Genomic DNA, 23363 nt, shown 5'->3' with positions numbered 1-23363 from the left:
GTGAGGCGATATAAGATGAGTCTAAACTCTCGTCTGCTAGGTGACGCAGGGGAGTGATTCTGATTCATATTCTTGAGTATTTTTGAATGTCGGCTGTGGCAAACCAACCTTGCGAAGCCAGCTGAGCAGGCCTGTCTGCTCTCTGGCATTCACGCGCTTCATAATGAAGATGTTTTGGTGTCATGTCTTTGCAAGAGGGCAGTCAGAGATGACTTTGATGTTGGTTGAAGGTGAAGGTGAAAAGATAGAGATGGAGGAGCAATAAATGAGCTCTGTGGAGTGAGGAGGCATCACAGTTCTGTCTCAGTAGACTTGTGACTTCCTGTCAGGTCCCCCCCCCCCCCTGTACGAAGCTGCTTCTGCCTGATTGTTTTTCTCAGCTGAGGTAATTCAGGTGCAGTAGCCTGGAGCTTCCCTGGCTTGTGTTTATTAGTTATTCATTTCTATCAGTCTGTGATGCCTTGGGCAATGTGATCTGCAACGTGCTCCCTGTTCAGGTGTTTGGCAGCCCAACTGGATCATGCTCTATCTCTCATGACGCCCGGCAGCACAAGACCGAGGGGGTCCTTAATGGATGACTGTACCTTTGTTATTAGGAACATCACAGGCACGACTGAGGAAGTTATATTTGAATGAGCTGCAGGAGCTGCTTTCATGTTTATTACAGCCCGTGATGTGTTTTGAAATATTATGAACCAAAAAATAAATAAAAAATCACATTTTAAATTTCGGGGCTCTGACGTAGAGTGAGAGCTCTATTGCTCAGAAAGAATCTGGACTTTCTGTAAGCACTCCAGGTTCAGACACATGCGTCTGAGGTTAATTAGTGGCTCTTTGTGTGTGTTAAGTATCCTTTATTGATTCCTCTTATTCATATTACCCTTTATTACACATCTACTACACAGACATCTCTCTGTTTGCCCTTTGTCTCCTTCTTTCCCCTAACCCCAGTCAGAACAGCAGAAAACCACCACCTCCGAGTGTGGGTCAGCCACGGTTTCTTCCTTTCCACAGTTGCTTTTGCTTTATCAAAGGGAATTCTTAGTCACTTCTAGGCACTTTTACAAAGAAAAAACGTGTTGAATTTGGCACTAGACAAATAAAAATGGACTGGACTGGACTGGACTGGACTGGACTGAACTGAACTGAACTGAACTGAACTGAACTGAACTGAACTGGACTGGACTGAACTAAATTTAATTGATGCACAGCGGGTTGTCATGGTGCAGCACTGGTGGGGGTCAGGGGTTATGCTCAGGGACCCAAAACTGCAAAACTCTGATTTCAAGTCTAGTTGTGTCACTGTGGTTGCCCTGTGATGGACTGACAATGTTTCATGGAAACAATCGTTATTATTCAGAAGGATGACTCAGAACCCTAACTGACACCCAGCTTTAATATTATTGTACAGCTTATTGAAATATTTTGGTTACTTATTATTATATGAATGTAAATAGGTTTGTCCATGCTGTGTACAGTCATTTCAACAAACTAAACTGAAGTTATCAACACTGACCAATCCTATTTCTACGATTTGATGAGCAGTCACATTATGGCACTCCAGGGAGCTGATGGAGGTACACGTTCCTGCTCAGGATCCACAGTGGTGACCTGTTTGCTGTGTTAAGCTCACCTGCGATCCCAAGTCTGCTTCTCTGCCCTGACCACTGCCCCCATTTAGACGTCTTTATTATATCCATGTTCATAATGTATGCTTGTTCTGACTTCATTAGTTTTCCTTTCAGCAGTGCATGTGTTGTATATATTTCATAGCCAGTATGTCTTCAATTAGAATGTTAACTGTGTGCACCAGCATACATACTCAAACGTGATTGAAAATCAAAGCCTAATTGGGGATAAACCTAATTCTATTATTATCTAATGGTAGCAAAACCATGTCAAATAAATATTTGATATCACAGAAAACTATTTTCATACTTACTCATATGTAATGGTCATTAACAAATAATCCTGAGAATATAAACTGTGTTATTGGAATGATAGATTTCCATGTAAAAGGTCCAACTAAAACATGCACAACAGCAACAACCTCTCATTAGAGCTTGGTGAGATCAGATAAATATTTTTGAGATCCGTCACTGAAGAATTGTGTTTTGATATAACACCTGTGGGAAAATTCCAAACCAGACCTCATCTAGCTCATCACCTGAGTGTATCCCCACCAGGGATACATTGAGATGTTGCCTCAAGTCGAAAACACTGCATCACGACAACTGATGATATGTTGTCTGTAAAATCAAGCAGATAATTACTAATGCTGCCACATGACTGTGGTTGTGTGAGAGCAGAAAAGGGCTCTTGTTCACTCTGACAATGAAAATGTAAATGAATAAACGTGCAGACAACTGCAAATTGCCGCTTTGAGTCAACTAATGTTCTAAAGTCTCTCAGGTTTCGTTCTATATTTTAATGTGATAGGCACAGAGTCCCTGAGGCTTCCTTTTTTCATTTAGATTTGTTTATGTAACATGATCCTGTAATCATTTATTTCCTGTTTTTGCCTCCAAATGATTTTGACATAAATGCATTTGCTATTGTTCTGATAAACAAATGGATGAAGTGTAGAATAAAGGACGCCTGAAGTTTCTCAAAACATGATGCATACTTTTGCATTGCGCATTGTCTCTTGAAGTCACTTCACAATGTCTTCAATTCCTGAAAGTATTTTGCTGCAATAAGCGGTGTCAAACACAGATGTCCCTCTAACGATAAAAAATGGACGTAAAAATCCTCTCACCATCCACACAGGAGGGTTTGTTGCGTGTCGTTCCAGCCACTTTCCCTGGTAAACAGGAGCACTTCACTGTCTGAGAGCGCTCCTCAATGCGATTCTTGTTACAGCACCGGTGAGCTGCGATCACCTCACACGTACCACCCTCTGTAGAGACAAACACACAGACATTAGGGGAAAGCACGACACTGAAATCATACTGAAGCCGAAAGGTCTCTCAAGCTGCCGTTAGCTGGTTGTACAGGGTTTTTTTTTTATTAGAAATAATACAAAGCGCGACAATGATTTGAATGAAAGATGGGCTCAGGTGAACCTGACCACATCTCGTGTGAAGCAAGCTGCGGTACAATCACTCGGCACTTACACTGTAAGTATGCGTAACAAATTGGCCCTCAAGGCTTCTCAATTATGTCATCTAATTGCCTCTCACTCAGCGCCAGTTGTCCTCACTCCATACCAATCAGCCCACTGTGACTGCTTCAGAAACATCACACTGTCCTAATATTGTGCCTGTTATTCATATGTCGTCAATAAGGCTGTTGAGAGATGAATTATTATGTCCCAGATTGTCAGTGAAGACTTGACAGTCATGAGGATTTTAATATCTAATATATATGACTCATATCTGGGTACCATAACACTCCTTGGCTGTACAATGTGATACTATAAGGTATTAACTCCAATCCAGAGGTGACATCAGTCAGAGCAAATGCAGTACAATAGGCCCTGCTGTGACAAAAGAGGGTGTCAAAAAAGTCTCTGAAAAGAGAAGGCGATATGTGCCGATGGCAGTAGTGGGTCAAAATAACAATAAGGAGGATTGCCCAGGGGAGAGTGAGGGGGTGATGGAGCTGAGGGACATCCTGAAATGAGTGAGACGGGCAGAAAAAGAGAGCGCTAGAGGACAAGGTGTGTCTGGTTGCCAGGGACTGGCCGTGCCAGTGAGTAATGAGGGAGCCACTAGAAGTGCCCCCTTCACACAATTATAAAGCGTGGGGCTAATGCAGCCAGCGGAGCTGCAGGAGAGAGGCCCTCCATCACAGCTCTCCCCTTTCCTTACGCCCCAGGAAAAACTCTTTATCTTCCCTTGACAGCCACCGCAACAGACACCAGCGTCCAACAATTAAACTGGAGCTCATCCCAGGACAGGAGCGAGGCGAGGAGAGGAGAGTCTAACTTATTCTCTACAACATACACGGCTGATAGAGAACAAAAAACAGACACGAACTAATGCCACATTTCATCTTGTTTGGGCATTACGTTAGTGGGATACACCAAGTTTGAAAGAGAGCATTCTGTTCCGGTGAGAAGATGTATTTTCTTCCACTGGCATGACAACAAGTGGTGTGTGTTTCTCTCGATGGGGTTGGTTGTGCAAATGTTTGAAATGGCTCGGGTCATGAATTACGAAACGGAGCTTCCAGCAGCCCAGACAAGTTTGGCAACAGTTTTCTTCTCCTATTCCCATCAATGTCTGCCTTGGCCAGACCAAAGGACGACCAGTTTCTGGATTAAAAGGCAAACATTTGCAGTCCTGCCGGACTGTGCTGTCGTGCAGTATTAATGTCACTCTCTCGGAGCTTGTTGTTTTATATTTCTGGGCAGGAAGAAGCAGAACACAGAGCGTGAAAGTACCGGAAAATTCCCTGGAGTGTGCTAAAACTCCAAACGCCACAATACGTTGGTCCATTGAATATTTTACTGACAGCTTCCTGACCTGCAGACTTACTTTCAAGTCAAAGGCGATCACTAAATAAATGAGCACTTTAAGTTGCATCACAGAAAACTGGATTGCGTTCAGTCCCTTCAGTCTGCGTCAGTTCCTGATTGGACAGTGCAGAACTCTTACAAACATAAAAAAAAATAAAACAAATTCACACACCTAGTTTGAAAGCCTCACGCAGGGAGAACAGTCAAGGATAACTGTGAACATACATGATGATCACAGCTTAGCGAGTCAGCAGTAGCAAAGCTTCATAAGCAGGCTACAAAGGCCACCTTGAAATCTTATGCAAAACAGACTCATATGCTGGTATCAATAATCGTGGGCATGAGGTAAAACCAGCGAGGCTGAATCGCTGGATTATATGCAACATAACCGCATTGCACCATTTACATGTCTCAGGAAGTTCTTTATTTTATTTCTAAGCACTTGCTTAGAGCAATAATTCAGCTGTGCGATCAAAATTCCTTTTTTCTGATATTATATAAGTAGAGCTTAAGCAGAAAACAACAATTCACTTGTCACTTATGTGGCTTCAACCACTGTCAGTATATCACGTCACATTTGAGCGCGCTATAATTTCACCTGATGGTGGATGATACAGTATTCCCTCTGGCCTATATATATATATATATATATATATATATATATATATATATATATATATATATAAAATGTGTAAATGACCACAATTCATAATGTTTTTATTTTAATGCAAATAAATATCTATCTAGCTATCACAATCTCAACAACAAAATTTCAACAATATGTCATTTCAGATGATCCCTCCTCCTACAGTGAAGAGTCAAAATGAAACTATTCACTTTCATTTTGCTGCAAACTTGAATCAATACTGTGGACCAGTTTTGACCTGCTTATAACCCTGCTTTCAATGTTATATTATAAAACCTACCCAAACATACAGTTTAATAAAGATTTTAGAAGTTCTAATAATCTACAATAATACTTGGATACAATTATAATTATTTCTTATAAAGCATTGTTAGCTGTGGTATATTTCAAACTTATGACTGAATACATTTGTTGGAAGGTCATGCCATATATATTGTCTTCCTTCCAATCATAAGAATGATTAGTAGAATTGCCGTTAAATGGGAGGCGTATCCACCACACACGCACGCACGCACACACACACACACACACACACAGAAGTAGGTTGCAGCGTGTCTCATTCCTGTGATAAGATCCAGCCATCAACCAGGTGGACATTAGGCGTGATCGCCATGAACCATCTGGTCTGTGGAAGAGAGAAGAGTGTAAATGAGTTTCTGATGAATGTAGTGGGCCAGTCACTAGAGCCACTTAAACAACAAATGGCCACTTGGACGAGAAATAATCCCATTCAGGTAGCTGGAAGCTCAGGGTGAATTAAATGACCATCTATTATCCGTGCATTAAGCTGTTGGTGTTTGTGTGTTTGTATGCACGGGGTATCGTGTGATCTATCATAATTGACACTTTCTGCTCAGGTGCACAGCAGTAACTGTGTGGGCACTGTGGCGTAAGCACGGGATCACAAGAAGCTCAGACTGCGCCGTGATGGATGAAGTGCTCGGCGCCTGTCAGGCAGTTGAAGGGGTTAAAGCAACCCGCTAAGATGGAGTGGGTGGCGGTACACTTTAGCCTTTGGTGAAGGGAGGTGAAGGGCATCGATGGGACCATTGACTGGTCATTTTTCTCTCTGCAGCCTACAGTGACAGCAGCCATTAAATGACTGGATGAGGTGATTATGTTTAAGGAAATCAATGCTTCATTGTTTCCAGCTTATCCCAAAGGCCAATTAGAAGTTGTTAATGAGAGAAGGCTCCAAAATGGGGCGATAGATAGGAGAGCAGGAATGGGCGCACGAGATAACAAAGCCTCCTACATGTTTTTAAGTATTTTCAAGCAAGTCGATTTCTGCACACAGGGAGAGACACTGGCACTTTGTTAAAAACTATTACAGAGAAATCACGGAAATACACAAAAAGGGAAGGATCTACAGTATATATATATTGAATACATTTTATTAGTAACCTTGGGCTCATCCAACAAATGCATCTTCCTCCCATATATAGCACAGAGGTGTGAAACACCTTTTAGGTCATAGAGTCGGCCGGACTAGTAAAATACTGCCACAATAACTTCACCAAACCAAACAACTATTAGCAAAAACTACTACAATCTCAATTAAATCCAAGTTTAATAAAAGCTTCTGGTGCAACATACAGTGACATTTCCAAATGTCCTATAGCAGTTGCATTATACACGTTTTTACAATCTCACCCTGACACCGTGGCTTTGAGGCTACTTTGATGGAGGTTGCAAGCTTTCATGGCAGCATCTCTGACGTCTCAGCACGGGTCTCAGTGTTGTTTTGTGTCCGCTACTCTAAAGAAATGTTTTTTTGAAAAAAATCCATGTCTTCTTTGAAATCTTTACCATTTGCTTAGTGGTTTGGTGGCCGGATTGGAGCCTCTTGCGGGTCGGTTTTGGCCCGCAGTTGTTATGTTGGACACCCTTGATTCAAAAGGAAAATCAAAAAAGTGCAAAAATGAACAAAATAACACAGCAAATCCAAACTTTTTGTCATTATTTCTTCAGTAACAAGAGTGGAATTTGTGAGGAAGTCAGTTAGAAGGGGAGAGGGTCTAAGATTGATTTAATCTGCAATATTTTCTCAAAATGTCCACAAGAAACTTCAATAAAAATGGAGTTGGAACCTGATGTATTTGATCATTTTTCAGTACAGAATTTAATGCATTTGCAAAGTAGGAAATTCTAATTGTAAAATAAAAAAATATAGATCAATAAGCGTGAAGGTTGCAGGCCAATATATTAACTTTTTTTAATGTAAAATATTTTACATTGCACAAGCTTTTTATGGCCCATGAATCTAAAAAGATTGGACTTTGAAATACATTTATTTTATGTGTTATATCTGCCTTGATGGTGCAGTAGCTGTAATCACTATGAGAGGGAGAACAATTTAATCTCCTCCTGCTAAAATAATTTAGGAAATGACAGGATGTGTCCACCATGATGGGTTAGATCCATCCCAACACCCTGTGCAAATCACACACTGTAAATTATCATGTACTGGTACAGCAAATATTAATTTGCAGGAGAGAGGCCGGCCTGATACCCACTTGAATGTATACCACAGTTTCAGCCTAAATGCTTACTCGTGTCAGAAGTTACTGGAGCTTATGTGACAATTTTTGGTCGCCGTGAAGTAAATAAATGTAGTTAAAACAAGTGTAAAATTCCTTCCACTGTATTTTCTGCAGAAACGGACTGAGGATGTGTATCATCAGTCACACGGTCTAGAATTACTGCTGTCACAGTTACTGAGGATCTGAAACAGGCAGAGAAACACTAACTGCAAGAGAGAGTCATTCTCTCGGAGCCTCCCGGCATGAGAGCGTGTGAGTATGTGACTGATGGGCAAACTGCTCAATTGTAGGGCTTATGTTCTGCTTTAGTGGTGTTATTTCATCTTTAATTTTACATGAGAGAAGGTTTCAAGGATGATGTCTCTCTGCGCAGGACTGAAGTGTGCAAGTCTATTCAGGAGTGTTTTCAAACACACTCCTGAAAGTTCTTGGTTTTTTTTTTTGTGGTCAATTTAAATTTGAGTTGATAAAGTCAACCAACTGGATTCTTTGAACAAGAAACACATTTTTAATTTTTAAGTATCTGTAGTTTAGTTAATTTATTTAATCCTTCCATTCTCTGCTCATTAGTTATTTTAACATTCACAGAGGACAACGTGACGTAAGACAAAATTAGAATTTAAACGCCGAGCAACATAGATTACCTTCCTGTGGTTTTCAGTAGAAGACATTAAACTGGGTATAGTGTCTCAAGGTGTCTAATGTATCTGGTTTTGGGAGACATATGTTCAAAGCTGCAGGAATTCTGTACAGCTTACAATTTTACATAAGTGCCTATTTTATAGGGGAACAGCTCAAATTATCTTCCAATTCATTCTCATTATATCTATTATGTCATGTCTGACTTAAAAAAGTCAAACAAATTTGTGTTTATAAAAAAAAGAAAAAAAAGAAAAGCAGTTCAACTTATTTCTTATTACTTATTAATTTGAACTTCCTAGAAAAATACAAAGAAGACAACATGCTGCGAAATGTTGAATTGTTCCTCCATTCATTTCTCCACTCAGTTCTTTCTAACCTCTAAAGCAGGGTCGTCAAACACATTTTAGTTCAGGGGCCGCTCTGTGCCATAATAACCTTTAAATTTAAACTCTAAAGTTTTTCTTTGTTGTGCCACAGGGTGTACATGTTGGAAATGTCTATTTTCGCAAAACCAAAGATGACTATGAAAAATGACGATCTCAACATAAAGCCAATATTAATCAAACCTTCTGATGTAAACTGTGCAATGTCAAAATAACAAAACTTCTATTATTGTTGCATTATGTATATTGGTTGGTGTCAAGATGCCTCGAAACAGACATCTGGTTGAATGAAATGTGAAGATTCTTTTTTCAGTACACCTTCCTACTTGTACAACAGTTTCTTCATTTCCACCCAAGTTCCTGTGCTCTTAGTTAAGGAAAGAAATTGTGTCCTCTTGCCACCACTGCCCACGCAAAATCCAGGAGGACATCACCGCTGTGCATATAGTCAAGGTCACGGCAGACTGGCAGTTTCTTCTCCAACAACAAAAGACTTCAAGCTCGCGAGAATCAAAGTGACAGTTTCTTTTCGTCGTCTGAGTGACAAAGAGTGTTGGCAACTTGATGGCCGTTTGATGTGACTGCATAGGAAAATGTTTGTGAGGGGGACAAACGCTGGTGCTTGTGACAATGTCACCACACCATGCAAAAACAAACGCTCTCGAGTACACCTTGGCTCGGCTTCAGCGTCAACAACTATAATCTATGCAGAGTGGCCAGAAGCAGTAATCACTGGCTCGCCATCAGCAAGCATTTCTGTCACCTACTCCCCAGCTCTCTTTAGCTCCCTCGCATCGCTTTCCTCTCACTGCTGGAGTTATTAAATAACAGCATATGGCTGAGGAAAGGGACACAGCAGTCGGGATAACTTAAGCCTCTCAAGGACTCGTCACAACAAGTTAATCAGTACACACTTGCCGTTTCCGCCCGCGCGCTGAACGCCTGTTTTGCTTTGCCAGGCAGGCAGGTGCAGCATCAACCGCAGTCCATCTTTCCATCCAATTTCTCCCCCTCTGTGGGCTTGTTGTTGTTCCTCTGCACGTCTGTGTAAGTGACAGCCATCCACTGCCTGAGAGCTTCTAATTGTCAATTTACATCTCAGGTGGCACCCGAGAATTATGGTTCCCATTGTCAGTAAATAAATGTGGACATGTGAAGAGCTGAGAAATGTAAATATGGCACTAAGTTTTTAACCACGCCTTTCGTTATACCGCTGAAAATGATGCACGTTTGGGAAGACTAAAAGAAGACTCTCGCAATCTTCAGATGCCTGTTTGTTAACAAGTGAACAAAAGTGACTTTGCGCAGTCTGCCAAAGAAGTCAATTCAAATCCTCACAAAAGTTTTATTAAGAAGCAAGATTGTTTATTAAGTTGGTTTATTTCTGTCAACTTCTCATGCATAATGGAAAGTGACCCGTTTTGTTTTTATTACTTATGATGCTCAGTATTCAATGAGGCGTATTTCATTAGATTTGAAAGTTGTCAGATTTGTGTGAATTTAAAAAAAAAAAAACACTCTGTTCTGTTTGTCATGATTTGCTTTATGTTTTTTTGGGATTTGCAGAAACTGGGAGGAAATGGATATTAATGATTTGTTTGAAGAAGAAAAGGCATCAAAGTGGCTGAGCGCCAGCTGTCCCGCTGCATATATGTTTAATGATGCTCATCAGAATTTAGCTTTTCATTACTTAAACATCAAGTTGAAGCTTCTTGAACACCCCCCTGATTACTTAGGATAATGTTTAAACACGTTACAAAGCACCGTCAAGTGGATTCCAAATGAAGGCCTCAGAGGCTGTGCCAGTGAACAACTTTTCATGTCCTTCCTTTTGGCAGCTGATACGCTTTACATATTTCAACAGGAATTACACAACCCTCATCTACAGCAGACATTTCTCTACATCTCGAACAGCACTAGTGAGTGAAAATAGGTCCCTGGGAGAAGTGGAATTAAACCTCACTGCAATATTTTGTGGTGCAGAATATCACTCCTGTGACGCAAATGCTTGTTGAATCACACCTTTTGGAGCATTGAGGAGCTATACTAATCAGCGAGAGCAAAATAAAAGCCAACAGATACTGCATATTTTTGTGTGTGCACGTGATTCTTTATGCTCGGAGCATAGCACAGATGGTAACAATGTGTAATCTGTAGAAAAACAACACAGACTACTTTTGTTTGGATTGTGATTATTCTTCTCTGTGTAAGGGTGATATTTTTTTTGACCTTTCGAGAATTAAATCGTCCACTCAGGCTTGAAAGCAAGCAGCTGGAAGCAGTGCGAAGTGGTGTGCCTGTTTGTGCATGGTAGCTAAACTGCACACTACACCTTCAGCATTCATTACAGTGAGGCACACTGAACCGGGACATAACTGTAGGAAAAAGACCATCTGGAAAACGGTGAATACATGTGTTGCCGACCCCAGACAACGACTCCTGTATGATTCATTGTGCGCAATAATGTTTGCAATGTGATTCATGTGTGCCGGGTCTTGAACTTCTTATGTGTGTGTGAATGTACCTTTGCAGAGGCATGCACAACATGCGGGTGTCTCATAGAGGAAACACCACGCTAACATGGGAACCACATCTTTTTGGACGAATTCAGTTTTACATCGATGCTTGAATGGCAGCCACTTATTCTCAGTTTGAAATCTTTTCCCAAATACCCAATGAGACACTCACTACATACATTTCAAGCAGTGGGAACCGTGCCAGACGAGACGTCTCTTCTGGCACTGATCACCATTAAGGATGGCAAACAAACTCATCTCAAGCATTGTCAACCATTGTTTATCCAGTCCTCAATAAACCTATTGACCCACGTGTCACTGATGCATCAGGAGCTGGAGTGGATTCACCATTTATTAAGTGCCCATCAGCACCCTGTTGCAGTGATCCGCATGGTTTCTCTGACCTCAGCCAGTGTAAAGGCTTCAGGCTGGTTTCTCTCTGACCCCTCTGTGGCCTGGATTTTACTTTCCTCTGGAGGCGGCATCACCCACAGTAATAGGAGTAGACAAACAAGTGGACATAGCGGCTATAGTAGTGCCTGGAGCGACCACAAACCTGAGGGAGAGAGGGGCGGCTAAGGAGAGGAAGACGCTCCAGAGCTCAAGCTGACTGACAGGAACCACTGACCCAGCTATACTGGAGTCACACCAATGAATGTTGTTTTTTCCCCTCTGCTGGTATGGCTTACTTCTGAACCTGGCTCTACTCGCACAGAATACTGAATCTCTCTCCAAAACGAATCTAACTAACTAACAGAAACCTGCTGTTAAGACAGGAAAAAGGAGAAAGGATATGCATAAAAACATGGAAACAAGCTCCAGTTTAGTGAATGAGAAAACTACGCTGCAGCAATTGCACCATTGGTGGTAATAGTCTTGACATCTTTAACAGGTAATTCCATTAGTACAAATAATAAATGCGAGGTGCATGCTGGCCACAGCCCTGGTCGATTCTTAATCACCTGTATGGGTTTCCTCTCATGGGCCTGTATGACTGCAATGCTCACATCTTTATGGTTATTAAAGTTAACGATTGCTGCGTGCCTCATTTACCAAGGCTCTATCAATACCAGTTCAGCACCATGAAATTACCCCACTCCAGAGGGAGCAGCGTGACAAACCGGATTAAGAGGGGCTCTGTAATACTCTGGCATATATAACTCTCCGTGTCATGGACCGCCGCAAGAAGACCCACTGCCAAGCTCGAGCCCTGCAGAGGGAGGGGGATGTCATCGACAGGGGCGACTGATGGCCATTATGGCTTAAATGTCAATTCAAGCTTTTATTATCCACATTGTTGTTCAGAAAAGCAGTGAATAGGTAAAAAAAAAGCGCAGAGAGAAACAGAAAAAAGAAAGAGAAAACACACACAGCTTTGGAGAAAACACATTAAAAGTTGCAGAAGTTGCCAGACAGATTGATGGATAAAAAAAAAAAGAGGAGGTGGGGCTGATTATGGTAAATATATGCAGGATGTAACCTACTTCCGTGGTCTTTCAGGTGTAAGCATAACTTTGCAGGGTACTCTTTTATAAACGCGATTTTGTAAGGACAAGGGCCTTTACTGCATTTTAAATACAGCATCAAAATGTATGCATGCAGTAAACGCAGAGATAGCTTGTATCTCGTCACTTACATCCTGCTTATCTTCCCCCGTGACAGGAGGGTGAAGCGAGAAATACTGCCGCGTAGCAGCAAAAACACAAGTGCAGAGAATTTAGTGTACCCTGTCACACTCCTGTAGATGAAGTCGGCAAACATCTATTCATCACTTCTCGTTTCTCCCTTAATTCCCCTTGTCTGTTGTGTGTCTGGACTGGTGCAGTGACAGGCTGACGCAGAGAGTGAGTCCAGGCCGGCAGATCGCAGCTGTACCTCTCCATGTTTTACTGCACTCTGCAGTACAGTTAGCGGTGCCTGACCTCTATTCAGTGTCCATATGACACAGGTCACTGCTCAGTCTAAATGAGGGTCGGATGGAGAAATGAGCAACTAAATTGTCCATTCAAAACCACAAAGCTGCCTTTCTGAAGCGCTGCATAGAGCAGCCTTCAAAAAGTGACATTACCTGGAGAAAACAATTGGACGCTGCGAGCCCTGCAAAATGGCCTGGATAGTGGCCATGAGCTTGAGTTCACCCCCCTATTAAGAGGAGGAAAAACTGCAAAAGGGTGAAAAGTTACAGAATCCTATAGAAGGTCGCCCGGTGCAACACAGCTGCTGCATGGTCACAGATTTATTTTAAATACTTTAAGGCAGTAAATGACACATTGCAGGAGGTGTGATGCTGAGAGCATGGTGGCTGTATGAATCGCGCCACGCTGGGGAGTGATGCCGCGTGCGGTTTCTCGTGTGGCTGGAATTACACACAATGCATTATCTAATCTGCATAATGCATCGGCAGGCGCTTAACATCAAATTATGGATGCATGCAAAAACTTTCCCGGAGTAGAATATGGAGAGAAAGGGCACTTTGCTGTGCAAATAATCTGCCCACTTTGTGTAAAGCTGAGCGATCGGAGCTTCGCGTGATTTCACATAAACCCAGCCCCATATGCAATATATGGTAATAAGCTCATGTCCCTCTCAATGGCGTGTTTGCATGTTTTAATGCTGCCTGCAATTATTTTTTTTTTATTAATTTATTTAATTGCAAACCCTCACAGTCACAGACAACATTTTGAATGCACAAGCACGAGTGCTGTACAAAACTATAACTCCAGGCTACTGTGCGACGTGTCTGTATATTTCCATGCAACTAGTTAAAGTTGATTTGTATATGGAAAAAGCCTACTGGCCTCTTTTTTTTTTTTTTTTACTGCTATTTCTGCATACATGCCAGAGGTGTCTATTTGAACAATGCCGAGCGGTTTTACACGTGTTCCACAATCCAGTGCGTGCATCGTTTTATTTTATTTCCCATGTCACCTAATGACATGTATGTGATGGAGTGTTTTCCACTGTGCGCATTATTAAAACGGATATTGGCTTTTAAATGATGCATTCGTGAGATGATAATTGCATGGCAGAGCATTGATCACTTTCCCAAAGACCAACCTCCAAGTGATGATCAATCTAAGTAAGGTTGAAAAAAGAGAAAGAAATAGGAAAATCAATGTGTTAACCACTCATCTCCTGTTTGACAATGCAGAGTAATGATGCCAGACTCAGTGTTTAGCAGCTGACCTTGCTGTTCAGTGGCATCAAGGACGAGAAAGTGCTGCGGACGATGAAAAGAAAGGAGCATGGAGCTGTCAGATGGAGATATAATCTATCATGAGTGAAGAAATGTTCTTTTAAGTTGCTCCTGTAACAGCTAGTTTTTTTGTTTTTTTTCCCTGCCTGCTGGAGCATAGGACACACACTCCAGAATAAGCAGGATCACATTTTTCCATCTTCACTTAAAAGACACAAGTCAATTCATACAATTATATGAATAAAATGAAGTACTGCTTTTCCAATTCCTTTGCCCGAGCTTAATGATTCTGAAAAGCTGTCTATTTCTTACATTGAGCTGTGGGTTTTGATTACATGAGCTCATGTAGAACCATTTGATTTTTTTGAGGTTTGCACAGAGTTAATCACTTATTCAACAACTATGTTTATATTATATCATTATGGGTAATGGTGTGAAGCAGAACTGTTTTATAGCAACATTTGAGATTAATGGATGTGTATCGATTATTCTTGTTCAGAAATGACCTCCCTCCTCTTCAGTTGGACAATCCAGGACAATAATCTGAACACTTATGGAGAAATGATGGCCTTGACATCTTAAGTGTTTCCGAACCACTTTTGTTTGAAGTTAGTTGCTCTTCCAGCTTTCTGAAGGTGATAAACCCTGGAGAAGTACACATAATTATTATTATTTCCTTCACAACGTTATGCGTTTTAAGCTAAAGCAACATCATAGAGATGCAGCCAATCCTGTACATTCATAACACAATTGATTAAACATAATTATGGGCAGAGACTGTGTGGAAATGTTTTGATGAAAGTAGCTCTCACTGCTAATACATGCCATCCTCCGTGGCGTTTCTCCACTGCAGAAGCCAATTATCGCTCAAATAAAAGCTTTTCACATAGTGTACAGCAGAGTTTCCCATCACTATTGAAAATACAGAAACGTACACAATGTAAAAAAGATTACCTAGAGGCCAAACAGACGTCGGACACTGACAATCCATTTCTGTGTTATAAAGCATTAAAATGATTTTATTTTCTTTCCTTCTACCTGTGGGACAGAAACAGCTATGACAAATGACTAGATGGGAGATGAGAGATGGGCGGGGGGGTGGGGGGTGTTGGTGGGGGGGGCTAAGAATTAGAGGAGAGTGGGAGCGTGGTTATTTGCAGACTCTGAAATCGGAACAATATGAGAACTGGAACACAATTTGGTATCAGATTACTCACAGCGATATCCATCAAAACACACAATTCAGTCACTCAATATCATTATGGTCTGGTTGATAAGCTATTAAGCTGGAGATAACATCTTGATGTGGTAACACAAGTGGGAGACGAGCCTCAGCGTCATCTATTTCTTTTGTCGAGGCCACAACAGGGAAAGAAAAAAATACTTCACGCCAGAGCAATGAGTGAGGTGATTCATTGCAAAAATGATTGACGAGCTTATCATTAGGAAGCTACAGTCTCGCCATCCTACAGAGATGGAGACAAAAGCAAACTTTCCACACTCTTGACATCTCTTTGAATCAATACTCTTCTATTATGAAAGTATCTATTAAGAGCACCGTTACATGACTCGCATGTTTTTATCTATGCTCAGAGATAATACCGCAATCAAATGTTTTCAGGCTCCCGTGGCGTCTTATCAGACATCACGACATCAGGAGCACACTCAACCGACTCGCTCGAATGATGGAGCTCTGCGGAGGACAGAAAAAAAAAATAAATCCTCTCACTTTCACGTTTCCATTGTGAGTAAGAGTGATTACTTCATCTTCCCTAGCAATTCTCTGCAGAGGGGAATCAATCATAAATGGAAATATGCTTTGATTCAGTCACAGAAACTATCCCCCCATCTACGAGATTAAAATCAGCCATAATGAATGACGCAGGCTCTTGTACCCATTAATTATAAAGATTGGAATCATGGCTTTGTTTTGAACTGTTGCCCACAGAGACTCTCAAGGTCACACTCTGTTATCTCAGAAAAAAAGAAGATATAGACTGAGGTAAAAGTAAAAAAAAACAACTACATTTTCTTGTGCCTCATAACGTACTGATGCAAACTTATTGTGACAAAATGACCGAATGATTGTCTTGTATAAACATGCAGTGTTCACATACAGTGCTGGTGTTCGCCTTCTATTGCTTTATGCCTGTGAAAACCTTAAGTTCAGATAAAACGAAACTCTGAATCTCCTCATCAGTCTTGCTCTTACATACCTGTAAATTTGATCTGTGCCACCAGGGTGGACTGTGAAATCGTGTGGCTGCACATCCAATTGCCACCGAACTCAGTGTGCATACTAATGCAAGCACGATGCATGCAGTCAAGCTCTGTGATGGAGACAGAAACGGAGAGAGCGAGAGAAAGACAGAGAGAGAGAGAGAGAGCGAGAACGCGACCAGAGAAAATCTGTCTTCAAAGAAGAATAAATATATAAGGACAAAAAAATTTATTGTGTTGACGTTTTAGACAATATCTTATCCACAGAGAATAGTGAGGTTAAACACGATTTACAGGTACATAAAGGTCCACCTGAACTACATTTCCATGCAGGGATGTACCTTTAATCCACAGACTGGAAAGCTAATGGCAGGTATGTGACTGGGAAGCTGCCAAAAGCAGCAGTATGCATCCCCTTTATCCATCATGTCCACTGCATCATTTCCCTGGTCATTGCCTGTGTACTAGTGGTGCACACCAAGTCGTGACTGTGGGGATCAGAGCGAGGAGATAAGTGATTGTCTTCCCGCAGACAGACGCCGCCTTGACAGGCAGCATGGAAAAGAGCCTGCGCACTTCACTTCACTGGACGCTCTCCCTATTTCTCTCCATTCCGTCTCTTTCCATCCATCCATCCTCTCATCTGTCCATCCGTTCATCCATCCGTCGCTCGCCAAGGTAGGTCAAAAGAAAGATCCTGCCTGGCAGCTCATTCTTCACTCTGATGAAGCCGCTTGTTAGAGACTCATCAGCTCCTCTCTGTGTCCACGCGCACGTGCACACATAGCCACGTGCGCGCGCATGCACAAACTACAGAGCACCATCTTTCACTGTAATACTTTTCTCCAGATGTCTCCATTTCACTTTTCTCTCTGACTGCCTTTGCTTTTCAAGTCCTAGGTCTCTCATTAAAGGCATCTCCCACAGTGGAGCGTACGAGTGAGGTGCGCCATCTGACCGGACCGGAGTGTGACGTGCTCAGAGAGGGCAGATCACACCTTGCATCGGTTCTCATTACCCCGAGTCACTGACCAGAGGTCAGGGTTCTACACCGGCCCCTCAGGCTGGGAGCAGCCGCAATAAAACCGCATATTTGAGCCAGTGAGGAAAATGCACCCAGCTGAGATGCAAGTAAAAAGTACATGCAGAGAGGGGACAAAAAGTGTGCGAGTAAACTAACACTCTCCAAACTACATGTTGTGATAATTATTACAATTAGTCCTTGAGGCTGTCATACAAAAGAAGCACACAACATTAAAATGGTAATGTTTTCAAGTGGAACTAAATGGGATTGTGCCGCTCGTCTTTTGCTTGACACTGCCGCAAAGAAGTGCATCATTGATTAATTTCATCGGGGGGAGTAATTTGTACATTAGTTTTCACATTATTGCACCGATCTGTCAACACCTATGGACTCTAAATACAAGAAAATGCAATAACAATATTTGCCAGCTGTTTCTTGCACACAAATCAAATTAGAGTGCAGCTCTCAAGGCTCAGCAACAGATGGCTGATCACAACGCGAGGGGAGTAAAACCCCAATAGTTACTGTAGTGTGACAATCATCTGCTTATCTTCATGGACAGTACGAAAAAAGGTGTATTATTTACCCATTTTCTCAACTGATGCCATTTTGCGGCAGTAAACTGCTGCACACATTCAACGTGACGCACTTATTCAGCCTCGTTCAGCTCAAATATGCTTATAGTGTCTCGTATCTTTCTTGCTCCAGCCGAGGCAGATGCCAGCTCCTTTCAGGGTAGAAATGTCTTAAGACCCGCCTGCTCGCTTTGGAATTCAATTAATCACCTTCAAATTTGGCAGGCGGCCCTCTGAGACGCAAATTTTTATTTCTTTAATTGTTTTTTTTTTTTTTTTTTCAACATCATAAATGGAGCCCGGCACACCCTCTTTGCCCTGCACACCTCTGCTGGCATCAGCTGGGGAGCTGTGAGAAGAGGGCGTTATGCGGAGAAATACCAACTGTGATGTATTGTCAGGTTGAGTTTCTTATCTGCACATTGTATATGTAGCAGCTATTCTGAAAACATATCTTACAGAACAATCTATGAAGACGGAACAAACCTGTCAATTCGGATCCTGGCTGACATCTGCAATGGCAATCGTAGTGTTTTTGCACCGGTCTTACCTTCAGCGAGCGGCTTTGGCTCGAAGGGGCAATGATGTAAAATAAAATCCTCATGTTGTCACACTCACAGTGGCAGCACGCTGTTTATCAAGAGGAAGGTTTACCATGTGTAACGTCTTCATTTGCGTGCACAAATAGCTGTTACTAATTAGTTTAACAAGTACAGTTTTAGTAATCAGCAGTGGGGAAGTGGTTTTTGTGGTTGCTTCAAATCTAAAAAGCTCCTGGTTTGGTAATATTGGGTAAAAGAAAAAGGTCAATTATTGTATGTGCGGCCAAACAATCTTATCTTGTTTGACAGTACTTGACATTTGTTTGTTGTCCTGTGTAGACTTTGCATGTTCTCCCTTTACCTCTGTACTTTAGTTTTTTTTTTCAGGGTAAACGCACTTCCTCCCAGACTCTGAAGAATTGCTGGGCAATAATTTCCCTGTGAGCCCATTTAAAAAGACTGTTGTAAAGGTTTGGGCCCAAAATTTTATTCAATTCTGGTCCATTTTAATATATCACCTGATAAAAAGCAGTATGGGAGTTCTTTTTAAGTTATCCTTTCTTTGCCATCTAACTACATTGTCAGATACAACTTTCGTAAACAGGTTCTAAAATGATTGGATGTTGAAAACATGGACTAATATGTGTTAGCTCTGCCAGCCAGGGCATCATCAGCCTGCACTGTAAAACACAAAAGAATATTACATCAATCATGTACATTTCTCCAAATAATTCTTTTCATTGACTTCACATGGATCATAAGGTGCACAATGTCCAGATCTGGTCTGAAGACATGCTTGTTTTGTTAATTGATAACTAATAAGTGGTTGGTGAGTGTGTGTGGTAGTACCTGCTTCTGGTGTTAACCTTGTGAAGGACTGTTAAAGAACCTTGAGCTGGATCATTGTTACAAGTCAAATAAATTCAATAAACTGTCCAAAGTGTAAATTATGCTGGAGATTATTTATATAATTCTTATATATATATACAGTATATATATATATATATATATATATATATATATATATATATATATATATATATATATATATATAGACCTGGACAAGGTAGCAGCCAAACAAATCTGAGAGTCAATAATAGTGAGTTGTTTTGATTTCAAAAGTAAAAGAGAAACGTTATTATAATTCATCCTGAAGAAAACCTCAATGCTCTACAAAATTCCATGACCGTCCATGTGTTCATTTTGCAGACATTTTAGAGAAAAAAAAGGATCCAGTTCAGAGGGATCAGATTAAAGGATCAGCAAAGTGAACAGGCTTCATCCTCTGGTGACCAAGAATATCATTACATGATTTCATGGCAAAATGCATCCAACAGATCCACCAGAGATATTTCAGATAGCTATTCCCTCGACAGCCACAATACTAAAAGAAAAATTATTTGGTGGGTGACTGATTTAAATGTGACTCCTCAGACTATTGTAATTGTTCATATTTGCAATTTTTTATCCATGATGGAAAAAAATCAATAAACAAGTGAATGTATTTCTCCGTTGCGGCTCAGCGAGAGCGGCAGATAAAAATGATGAAACGAGATAAAGAAAGAGGCATTTGGATAAGAAGACAGATGGAACAGGTTGCCAGCCAGCAAGCTCACCATATTGTTATGTCTCATCATATAACTCATCACGAGGCACATCCTATATCTATCATCAAGATGAGAGTTCACAGTGACCTTGTCAAAACTTTAGGTGAAACTTTTCTTGGAGGACACAGTTTGATGAAACTTTTTTCCATTGAATTTGTTTTTCTGTCTCTTTTAGGACACAAACAGGACCGTGAATATGGGTCAACACTGCAGGAATACAGAAGACTATTGATGTACAATCTGTTTGCAGGGAATGTGCTGCTGTTAAACGTTTTATTCGAAATCATTACATCAGATCAAAACCAGAAAGCCAATGGATTTTCTTCCCCTCTCGCTAGTGCACATAAACAGGAGGAGGAAAGAGTTACAGTTTTTCTTTTTTGGATAAAGTTTCCTGCAGCATTTACCTGTCAAGAAGTAGAGAGCCTAAAGGGAGGCTGGAGAAAGCCTTAACATCAGCTATCATGAAATCGCCTGTCAAATCTCTTCTTAAACACATCATTCCTGACATGCACTTTAGTAACAGCGGAGCCTTGGAGAAGACACACTTTTCTCATGAAGGCACATGCAACCTCTCTTGAAGGACACATAGAAAATTGAACACATTGGTATTTCTCAGCTCAGTCAGGCAAAGCCTCAAACTATCGATCAGCGCATAAAATGTACTGTACTGTAAAAGGCATCCATAACTGTCACATGTGACTGAGTGTTGTCAGAACATTGGATAAACCCAGCAGAAGCACTTTGGACCTGCGCACGTCTCATTGCTCGGCGAAGCCAGAGTTCCTTCTCATATTAGGAGATATTTTCCTTTCTATTGGAAGGCATATGGATGGACTAATTAGGGAACGCTCCATTCTTTGCCTCAAAGTGCCCCCGGCTCCAGGCCATCGACTACAGTGGCCAGGTAAATGAGCTGAGCTTGCAAGAAAGAAGTCGCTGTACGCTGCTGCAGGCGACGCCCAGCTAAGACCTCCAAACTGGTGAGACGTGTTCTTTCAACGCGTACGGCGGCGTGCAGCAAGGTATGGCGCGCTGCCCTCACAGCAAAGCACTGTTCACTCGGTGTTAATGAATCAATCAATTTCTCCCAGATAAATCACAGTGAACGCCTCGCAACGGCCGACTGTCACCATGATGAATTCTTTCATTTCATGTAATAAGCTAGCTGGGAAGTGATTTATCCCTGTTGCGCAGGCGGCTATATACCGCAGTGGACAGAGGCGAGAGATACAAAATGAAGTGTAATATGTCATTGAAATATTTCTCATGCAGTCAGTGAATGAGGTTGAGCCGCAGGAAAAAAACTGTTAAGTTAAAAATCTGGTCGATATCATAAGATTTCACTCAATCGCCAGTTGAGGCGGCCAGGTGGGATATTTGGTGGAGAAACTGATATTGTTCTGCACTATGGGTTCCTGGAGCAACTGTGGGCCAAGCTGCATTTCCCGACATCATACATACAGCTTACCGACGATTGCCTCGCATTATGCGCTGAGCTTCTCAAGGTCCCTGTTCTCTCTGCTCCTTATATTTCAGAATGAGACATGGATAAGTGGGAGTAAGAACTACATTCTAATGCTATTGATTTCCTTTTGCTCCACCTTCATTCAGGGCCAAGATTAAGAGCTGTTGTGATTTTTTTAAATGCAGACCTCCACTTTGGCTAAGTAGTCTCTTCGTGTTAATCAATTTAAACCACTGCCGAGCTCAGAGCGTCACACGGAACTGCCCCAGCCCAGTTTATTTTAGAGGACGAGTTGTGCTAATCCTGGTTAAGTGATGCTATTACCAGACCATCTATCTGCCATCTGACCTGCACAAAGTTAGAATACTACATCTACGGCCAGCAGCTCTAATTAATGTGCATTATTTTCACTTGACAGATGTTTTGCTCTCTTTTAATCTTGGGTGAATCCTCCCAAGCTAATGGACAGTCTGTATTAATAAAACTGGCCACATCCATAATTGTTAATCATATTCATATTAACACTGCTGAAAGACTTATACTGACCAAACCACATTGACAATTCCATTTGCTGAAATGAAAGCAGGCTCACAGCATTTTTCTCCCTGTTTCACATTTCCAAAAATCCCTCGCTTTAATTCATGACTCATTAGAAATCTATAGAAGTGAAAGTAATCATGCTGGTTCTCAGATATCTGCACAGCCAGATAATTGGAATCGAGACATTCAGTAGAAAGTGGTCAGCAAATGAAAATAATATTAGTCTGTGAGGATTTTCAAAAGACGTTCCACAAGTCTTGCCCCAACTAATCTGTTCCAGCTATGCTTTGACCCCAAAAGACTTCCACAATGTACTCTCAACTGTTTGCCCTTCCTAAAAATAGACTTTCTAAATTGAACCCACCTTCATAAGAGCAACAGAGAGCAAGAACTTTTTCACTCTCCTTCACCAAAACTCAAAGTTCACATACTGAGCCCCTCAAATTAGCCCCCGAAGAGCCGTCCAACCCTTGTCCTCGTCATTAACACCACCTTTATGGTGTCGTCTGATAATTAATTAAAAATAAATGAGATATTCCCTGAACTTATGGGCTGCAGAAATCGAAAGGTGATGCAGAAGGCTGTGCTTTAACGACTGAGGCAGGGTGATAATTAAGAAGCTGTCACAGTTTGTTACCTTGTCATTGCATGTGTGCGCAGTGGTGGTGGTGGGAGGAGGGGGGGTGTAAGTCTGCTTGTATGTGAATGGATCCAAGTCTCCTAATCTCTTAATATGCGTTTGAGGTCTCATTGGGTTCAAAGGTTACCGTTTAATTATACTGCTGGCAAATACTTAATTTTCAATTATGATGGCGCCGGGGAGCTAACCTTGAAAGAGGACAACTCAGAGACAGGCCCTGCTAACCTTTTCAGGGATGATTTTTATTTTTTCTTAAACACTGGAGATTGCCGGTGCGGCTGATTTGCATGGAGCTGCAGCATAATGGAGGTCCTGTGTTGGTGACCCTTTTTAGTTAAGACTTCGGGGGTCATGGTCCG

At 41.5% G+C, this 23363-nt stretch overlaps 1 protein-coding gene across 3 annotated transcripts in view; it reads right to left on the bottom strand.

Annotated features, from left to right (window-relative positions):
* The window catches only part of tafa1b (TAFA chemokine like family member 1b), a 128687-nt gene that overhangs the window by 24417 nt on the left and 80907 nt on the right, over positions 1-23363 (bottom strand). For all 3 annotated transcript variants that reach the window (XR_013935318.1, XR_013935319.1, XM_080462484.1), the window contains exon 3: positions 2759-2899. Coding sequence is in view for 1 of the 3 variants with exons in the window: in XM_080462484.1 (XP_080318610.1) it covers positions 2759-2899 (141 nt within the window). In the remaining 2 variants the exon portion in view is untranslated. The remainder of the gene's footprint in view (positions 1-2758; positions 2900-23363) is intronic.

This window comes from Lipophrys pholis (genome assembly GCF_963383615.2).
Source record: "Lipophrys pholis genome assembly, chromosome: 4".
Classification (NCBI taxonomy): domain Eukaryota; kingdom Metazoa; phylum Chordata; class Actinopteri; order Blenniiformes; family Blenniidae; genus Lipophrys; species Lipophrys pholis.
This window is presented reverse-complemented; position numbering and strand designations above follow the sequence as displayed.